General features: G+C 39.9%; 1 protein-coding gene across 1 annotated transcript; it reads left to right on the top strand.

Moving 5' to 3' along the window:
• The first annotated feature begins 4618 nt into the window (after window positions 1-4618).
• On the top strand, window positions 4619-8522 carry PHOX2B (paired like homeobox 2B). The gene is made up of 3 exons (XM_088450541.1): window positions 4619-4896; window positions 5686-5873; window positions 6959-8522. The coding sequence occupies exons 1-3, from the start codon at window positions 4656-4658 to the stop codon at window positions 7406-7408; spliced, it is 879 nt and encodes a 292-aa protein (XP_088306667.1). The 5' UTR covers window positions 4619-4655; the 3' UTR covers window positions 7409-8522.
• Window positions 8523-9678: the final 1156 nt, after the last annotated feature.

Below are 9678 nucleotides of genomic sequence, written 5' to 3'. Positions count from 1 at the left end.
GGAGGAAGGTTTAGGTGTATGAAACATTAATGTAAGGCAAAAGGGAGCTGAGCAGTGACGATTTTAGTGAAACAAGTCAATGAAAAATCGGATGTCCGTGCGCTTTCTTGGATTACGTTGCCTAAACCATTATTATTATTATTATTATCCTTTATTTATATGGCGTCACAAGGGTTCTGCAGCCCCTCACAAAGTACATTAACAAATAAAGATATATCACAATGATGGACTTTATTTTATACCATGTAGAGATTGATACGTATTATCCGGTTTCTCTGGAAAAAATTATATAAGCCCTGTTTACTGATACAAAATTTCAGTGTTTCCTTTTTATTACCGTTCCAATGTCATTTATGTGAGAAACGACTCTTTAATTTCAAACGAGTCCAATTCCTGGTAAGATTGTGCTTTGGCATGACAATACATAAAGCACAGGGACAGACACTTAACGTGGCTAGAGTTTACCTAATTGGAGACATGGCCCTTTTGCATGTCACGCTAAAATTAAATCTTCTTGTGTTGATGTCAGGAGGAAAAACTACTAATGTCGTCTACAAGGCAATCTTATAAGACCTTGGTTAAAAAAGACTATCGCTGTAAATTAAAAATTTCTCTTGTCGGTAGTTTTGAATAAAGCATCTTTCCAAGTGGGAGTACCTCTGTTTTACACCACATGGAGAACCAATCAGTACATTAAGTTTTTTTATATTATCTTTTTTGCTTCGTCAAGAAACAGTGTGCATGGAAGCTGCACTGACATTGATTCACTGTTAGAAGTTGTAGGATTAAATAAAAGGTTTATGTGATTTTATTTCACGAGTATGCAGCATAACAATGTTTAAATACTGACCTATAGTAAATATACAAACTGGAAACAGTATGGTACTGGCAAGGGCAGGTAATAGCATCTTAATAATTATAATTACTATGTTTTTTGGTCAATAATATCCATTATGACACATATAAGCCTATCACTGATTTCCCTGTGCTGTTCAGTAATATAAGCATTGATTACAGTTCACCAGTACAGGTGTCATAGATAGTTTAGGAGCAATGACTGTATAAGTAATGAACACTCCCACTCATGAATTCTGTATAGAGGGTAAGAGCTCTACAGTCAGAGTACAAACAGAAAGAGAATTGCATGCCAGGACAAAATACGAAAAAAAAGCAATTGCAATAAAAAAAATACAAAACAAAAGAAGCAAAACAAAAATGGTAAAACACAATCTAAAAGGAAACTGGTCACACCAATGTACAATAGCCTCTGTTGCATATTAATTTCTAATTATAACCTGTTCCTCAATTGGCTAACATGTTTACTAAATAAGCTGAATGTGTACCCTAAAAATACTGAATCATGTCTAGGTACAAATTAGAGATACTAATTATCATAAGGACTACAATATGAACTTCACTTAACATCCTGTAATTCAATTGCTATTGCTTTTATTTTGATAAAGGAATCACAGGAGTGCCTAAGAGCCAATGGCCGTATTTAAATATGAATACATCTCTCTAATTTCTTCAGACAATGCTTAACACCTGATATATTATTCTTATATTTTTCTAGCAAAAGAAAAATATTTTATTGTGTTATAAATGCATATAATATAATACATACTGACTATTTAATGGATTAAAGAGAATAAAAGATAATTAAAGAGAATAAAATAATATATATCAGCCATAAAATAAATGTGACACCAGTGGAATAGTAGATTATGCATTTTACATTATCGTAGTAAATAAATATAAAACAGTAAGAGAAAAATATCTATTATAGTGGTTATGTTTAAAACTTACTTGAAAAGAGCTTTCCTCCTTATCTGTAGATTGAGAAAGAAATACTGAATCAGATTTTTAGCTTTATAAATTATTTTACAGAATTTTTCTATTAAAATGGTTAGGAAACATTGTGTGTATTCAATACAAAATTAGAAATATCTCAATATAATAAATATTTTGTTTAATACATCTGTAGCAAAATATTTGTGAAACTGAGACAGACAAGGCTTTACCTTATTTATATAGTTCTTGTTACTATTGTGAAATTATATTATGCGAGAACAGCTAAAATATCTTAGTACTTTTTACAGCACTGTTTATGTGTGCTTTCATAGCTTACAACAAATAATACATTCATATTAAAATATTATTTTTTAAAATACAGATGAGTAAATTAATTCTTCAACACTAATAAACGAAAATAACAGGCCTTGGATTACTTATTTAATGATCAATAAAAAAATTGCTGATACATACTCCTGTTGTACACACTTAGATTTGGCACATACAGTTAATTATGTTATAAGGTTTATACTTACAAGAGCCAACTAAAAAAGTGTTAAAATAATAGGACACTATCTGACAATATTTGATGGAAAGAAAAAATCCAATAGTTACCCCCCCCCCCCCCCCCCCAAAAAAAAAAAAAAAAACAACAACGTGTATTGATATTCATGAGGACCCGGAATGTATAAAGATAAATTCTTGCAGTAAGTGCATTTGGATTCCCATCAGTCTCTGCAGGGCCCATGGAAGACTGATGCTCCTGCCGATCCACTCCCTGCTGTCTGGCCACCAGAAAAGAAAAATAATTTGTCACTAAAAACCTTGTTCTCATTTATTCTGCTCCCATAGATGCCACAGCAGCCATCGGGACTTTATTGTTGTATCAAATGTACATCATGCCCAAACCGAGTCATAAACCTATCACCCTGTGCCATAAACTCACTGCAGAGCTCATTGGCTACACTTTACGACTTCTTGTGACTCAAAAGTGTATCTTTGTTCAAGACAAGAGCTCCTTGACTTTTAGCAAACGCAATAAAACACCAGTATCTAAAAAAAAGTGTCATCTTAATGTGCTTCTTATGTTGTTGTTGTTTTTTTGTCTATTGACTGTGGCTCTGAATTAAGCTGCTTATTAGCCTGGAAATGACTGTACGACTTAAACACCCCCATTAAGCCTTTATGAGTTTGCTACTTTAATTACGGACTTGTTACAGACCACATAAAGGGGGTAATGAATGCAGTTGAACTAATTATCCGCATGTTAGGATCATGTAAAATACCCAGCATTTGTTTACAAGGATTATTGTTTGCAGAAAGCCTCACCCACCAGTGGTCTGAGAAAAGACAGGGACTGCAGATACATCTCAGTGCTGTACATGCTGCCAAGCTGGTCAGAGTGATTCCGAAATGAAATTGTGTGTTGGGGAAACGAAAGAGAATAATGAATGTTTTCATCATCAGCAGATCCTCCCGGGCATCGCATCTATGTGTAATCATATAAGTCACTTTGCTCTGCAACTTAAGGTAGAAGAAAGGGGCTTTGGGTGTAAGAGAGCGATATTAGGGACACAGACAATTATGCCACTATTATTTGTTACTTAACAAAAAGATGGAAAGGAGAGATCTGGGATATTGGTAAATGTATAATGTAATAATAATAATAATAATAATAATAATAATAATAATAATAATAATAATTATTATTATTATTATTATTAATAAAAATAATAAATGATTACTACTATTATTATTATTATTATTATTTAAAAACATGTGATACTGTTACAATGTATAATGCAATAATGATAATAATATTACTATTATTTTTTTTTAAATGGAAATAATACTAATCATGATACTAATAATAAATTAATATAAGATTATATAAATAAATAATAATAAATAGAAATAATATGAACAGCAACACCTGTATAAGGCTTTTTGTTGTTGTTAGTGGGAATGTTATAATATATAGTAGCGTGCAATGTAAATAGACTTACTAAATTGAAATAGGATTTTCTTGGTCCACCCATGTATAATGTGCCAACCTTGTGATAGCAATCGGGCTGATTTCCCCCTGCTACAGTATGTCTAGGTGGGCGCCTTTGCATGGTAGTGCCCTGGCCATGGTGCTGATGCCGCCTCGGTGCCAGTACCTCTGTGTCACCTCAGAGGCAGAGAAGGGCACTTGTTAAATATAGCGTGTGTCCCTTACAACATTGCTTATCTGTAACAAACCTGCAAGGGGGTTAAAAAAAATAAGTGTTAAAAAAATAAATAAATAAAACAACAACACAGCATCTCAATTTATTTCCAAAGGTATATATATATATGATCGGTTAAAATGGCTTAAAAGCTGGGGGGGAAATTGGATCAGGGAGAATCGTCACCCAACTTTCATTATTTGCAAAGAGTGTGATTGAATTAAAGGGCAGGGAGCTGGTTAGAAGGGAGGATGGAGGGCTCGGTGCGTAATAGTGTGCTATTAAATTCTAATTAGAGATGCAGGAATCAATGATAGGGAGGTTGGACAGCTAGGTCCCCCCAGTGCCAGCCCAATAGACTGATGAGTTATTGTCATGTAAACAGCGCCAGCAATAAGACCAACCGCTTTGCTATTGTCCAAGTGGAAAGAGCCAAGTTTATTATGAGGACTATATGCTCTAGAGACCTCAGGCAAGGCATCTCATAGGAGGCTTTTTCATAAAACTAGGTTCTGCTGCTACTAGGGAGGCCAGTTGTGAATCAGGAGTGGAGCAGTGAACATCTCCCTAGCACCAGCCACCTCCTCCAAGTCTGTCCTCCTCCAGACTGTTATTTTTTTCCCCCTCTTTGGTGAGACGTCCAGAGCCTTTTCAATGTATAAAATGGAATATTCTTACCTTAATTCCTCTGCCTACGAGTCCTGTATGGCTGGCATGGACACATCCAGCCTGGCATCTGCCTATGCTGACTTCAGCTCCTGCAGCCAAGCCAGTGGCTTTCAGTACAATCCTATCAGGACAACTTTTGGGGCCACCTCCGGCTGCCCTTCCCTTACCCCAGGATCTTGCAGCCTTGGGACTCTCAGGGACCACCAGAGCAGCCCTTATGCAGCAGGTAAGGACTATCTACAGCTCCCTGCAAGACAAGCTGTTCCCCCTTGTATATAGGAATCCTTGATTGCATTTGAAAATGGGAATGTGTTTAGTATTTACCAAACGAAATTTGCTTACACAAATGAAAGAATTTATCAGGTTAGAAGCGATTGCAGGCGAGGCAGTAATTCACTTACAGGGTTACACTATCCTAGTCACACCCGAACCGCCAACAAAATTATCTTAAGCTGCCAAAATGATAGGCATAATTTATTTACTCCGGGATGAGACGTAAAGCTTAGCAAATAATTAAATAACCCAGAGGAAGACACATCACACATACACTGTCCTAAAATGCAGGGACTTAGCTGGCCATCTGACTGGTAGCCCTGCCACTCCGGACCAGCAGTCCTTACATGGGGATCACTCATATTATTCATCACTTTACAGGGATCTACTACATTTCATACAGATATTTAGTGACACTTATTTACTTATTCATTAACACTTAACTAACATACACAAAAAAGTTAATACATTCTAAACTAAATTACAGATTGATAGTTGATTATCACCACATTATCTTATGAGTGACTTCATATCCAACTCAGTTATACATCCAAGCTGACAATGGTTTTATAAGACTTTATTGTTATTGTATATATTCTGTTGTTTTTTAATTGTTTATTTTATTTATTTATTGATGTAGTTATATTTACCATAATTTATTATTATTGTTATTATTATTATTATTATTATTATTATTATTATTATTATTATACATCTGATACATTGTTTGTGTTGTGTGTAGTTCCCTACAAGCTGTTCACGGATCACGGCGGCCTGAACGAGAAGAGGAAGCAGCGGAGGATCCGGACCACGTTCACCAGTGCCCAGCTGAAGGAGCTGGAGCGGGTGTTTGCGGAGACCCATTATCCCGACATTTACACCCGGGAGGAGTTGGCGCTGAAGATAGACCTGACGGAAGCCAGAGTGCAGGTACAGTATATCCTGCGCAATATTCGTACAGTACTGGGATACATACACTCCGGCATTACAGAGATAATTCATGTCCATGCTACAGCCATACAGTATATCCCAACCAGTTATTGTAGCATTGCTATACATGTATTGCCGTAGTGATGTATATATTGTGGATATTATCTGTGTTGTTGGATGTTACCTAATAATTTTTTTTATCTCCCCTTCTCCTCCTGTCACTGTTATACCTCTATGTTCTCCCTGATATAACTGTATGCACCCTCCATGCACCTTACTCCATAATCATTACTATCAATATCATGAACATGACCCCCACTCACCTTCATGCCAATCTGACTTCTATCACCATACACCCCCCACACACACTATTACCCTACTCCCTGTCACTTCCACCTTCACCCTCATACTACCATGTCTCCCCTGTTATACTCCATGTACACCCCATATCACCCTACACCCTGTCACCATCTACCCCCCCATATAACCTTACCCCCTGTCACCATCCATCCCCATCTACACCCCATTATCACCCTACACCCTATCACCATCCACCCCCCATATCACCCTACACCCTGTCACCATCCACCCCTCCCATATCACCCTACACCCTGTCACCATCTACCCCCCCATATAACCCTACCCCCTGTCACCATCTACACTCCAATATTACCCTACCCCCTGTCACCATCTACACCCCAATATCACCCTACCCCCTGTCACCATCCACCCCCATTATCACTCTACCTCGTCACCATCCACCCCCCCATATCACCTTACCCCCTGTCACCATCCACCCCCCATATCATCCTACCCCGTCACCATCTACCCCCTGTCACCATCCACCCCCCATTATCACTCTACCTCGTCACCATCCACCCTCCATATCACCCTACCCCTGTCACCATCCATCCCCATATCACCCTACCCCGTCACCATCTACACCCCAAAATCACCCAATCCCGTCACCATCCACCCCCCATATCACCCTATCCTGTCACCATCCACCCCTCCCATATCACCGTACCCCCATGAACTCCTCGCCACTACCCCCCATCCCCCGGTGACCTCTTCACCTCCCCCAGGTCTGGTTCCAGAACCGCAGGGCCAAGTTTCGGAAGCAGGAGAGGGCAGCAGCCGCCGCAGCTGCCGCCGCCAAGTCCGGCTCGTCTGGTAAAAAGTCCGATTCCTCCCGGGATGACGACAGCAAAGAGGCGAAGATCACCGACCCCGACAGCACCGGGGGCCCCGGCAACAACCCCAACCCCAGCCAGAGCTGCGGCGGCGGCGGGCCCAGCCCCACCGGGTCTCAGGGCAACTTGCAGGAGCAGGGCAAAGGCGGGGTGCCAGGGGCTGGCGGCCTAGCGTCAGTGGCGGTGGTGGGAGGCACCGGGGGGCCACAGGGCTGGGCCACAGGACCCGGGGGCACCATCACCTCCATCCCTGACTCCTTAGGAGGCCCCTTCGCCAGCGTTCTCTCCTCCCTGCAGAGACCCAACAGCACCAAAGCCGCCCTGGTGAAGAGCATGTTCTGAGCCCTTGCCCCGGGACCTGCATTGTCAGAGTGATGGTGAGGGGCCCCTGCCAGCTGCAGCCACCTCACCTCAGGGCCCGGCTCACCCGGCGGCTGCAGGGGGCGCCACATCTCCGGTCACACCTGGGAGAAACCCCAGCTGGCAGTGCCACTGACTGGTGACTATTGGGCTGTAACAGGACCAGCACTGGGGTGTGGTGAGGGTGCCAGGAGCCTGATCACACAGCAGAACATTCCCAGGTGCTCCCCAAACCTCTCACCCCACCATCTCAGTATACAGTCTGTGTAACCCATTCACTGCCAAAGGGACTCACCACAGGCTCAGTGGGAGCTTTCAGCAGAACATTGAAGTGATCCCTGTCCCCCCCCCAGTCAGACACATAAATCAGCACTATTATGTCTATCGACTTTACTCTGATTTTCCCTGTTTTCCCATAGTCCTACTGTAAATTCATTAAAAACCACCTTGATCCTCTTATATGTTATTTATCGCCATTGTTTGCTGGACACTGACATCAAGAACACAACGAATAATTTGCACTGTGTTGCAGGGGTTTTGTATTTTCTTTTTGTCTTATTCCTAAAATACACATCTGTTATGTGTGATAATTATATATTTATTACATTGTTTCAAATTCAAATGGTTGCTTTGATTTTGTTTCGATTTTTCTTAAGGCACAACAAATCTAGTTATTAGTTGATGTTGGACAATATGCTTTCTGTTTTCGGTGTCCTATGTGACAGTTGTATGGTGTTATGTAAGTACACATTGTCGACAATTGTTGAAGTAAATAATATGGAATTCTTTAGTCTATTGTACGTCTTTTTTGGGGGGAAAATAGGGATCACGTTGATTCCGATTGTTGTTTGTTTTTGTTTGGAGAAACTGGATTTCACACAATATTTTAATTTTGGTTATTATTTGTTTGTTTTGGTTCCTTCTTACAATCTGCATGTGGTCCTTTTTATTTTGCAATTGAGATATACTTTCTGGGAATCATTATCACGGTGACTGATGTTCATGGCTTAGAATTATTTATATGTAGTCATTATGGATGCCTCTATTTAAAAAGGAACAATTTCTACATGTACATTTTGGTTTCCATGAAAAAAAAAGTGTGCCATTTACTTGATCGTTCATAATAAAAGTGAAAATGCCAATAATCTAACGTTTTAGTCGTAATTCTATGCAACTATTTCAATGTATAAATATCTTGTTTTTATCCATTTTATTTTTTTTACCGAATTGTATATTTCGTTTTATATTTATTAAGTGATTTCGGGAAAAAATCCTGGGTAACATATTACATAGTTGTGCAATCCCGAACGGATTTACGAGATTCTACAATTAATAACTTTGAGTCATTCTGTTATATTAATCCCGCAATGTGAAAGTGACACACGCGTTTATATTGTGTTACATTATTGTTAGTAAGACACATTAAGTATTTGCATATTTTCTGCTTTTTTGTTAAACTAATTTAAATCATCAGATTATTTATTCGGGGTCAATTGGCTTTTGCGTGTATTTTATATAAGATTTCGTTTACATTCCTGGTGGCAAACACAATATTACAAAACATGAAACATGATGAAGATAGTTTGATAAATACCTGATGAATGAAGGTTGCTTCCATTTTTGTACCGTGCTTAACCCCAGCAAGGAGCCCGGAAGGGAAGATTAGCATCAATTACTGTTTGCATACATTCAGATGAATGGGACAATTGACCCCGATCTGGCTCTATACCAACCGCAGGAGGATCATTCAGTTCCAGTGTTTGCTGCATAAGTGCCCGACACTCCAGCATCCTGACTGGCACACATCTATCCCTGCCCCATTCACACCCTACATTGTTATCTCACTCTGCCTGGCACACATCTAATTCCTGCCCCATTCACACCCTACAATATTATCTCACTCTGCCTGGCACACATCTATCCCTGCCCCATTCACACCCTATATTATTATTTCACCCTGAGCTGGCACACATCTATCCCTGCCCCATTCACACCCTACATTATTATCTCACTCTGCCTGGCACACATCTATCCCTGTCCCATTCATACCCTACATTATTATCTCACTCTGCCTGGCACACATCTATCCCTGCCCCATTCATACCCTACATTATTATCTCACTCTACCTGGGAACAATGGGCTCCCAGCCCCATTCATCCCTATATCATCTCACCCTGCCTTCGCACACAGTGCTCCTTGCCACATTCATACCCTACATCATATCACCCTACCTGGGTACACAGTGCTCCTT

This window comes from Taudactylus pleione, unplaced genomic scaffold (genome assembly GCF_031769625.1).
Source record: "Taudactylus pleione unplaced genomic scaffold, aTauple2 ptg000519l, whole genome shotgun sequence".
Lineage (NCBI taxonomy): Eukaryota > Metazoa > Chordata > Amphibia > Anura > Myobatrachidae > Taudactylus > Taudactylus pleione.
The sequence above is the reverse complement of the archived record's forward strand: the minus strand, read 5'-3'. Positions and strand labels throughout refer to the sequence as shown.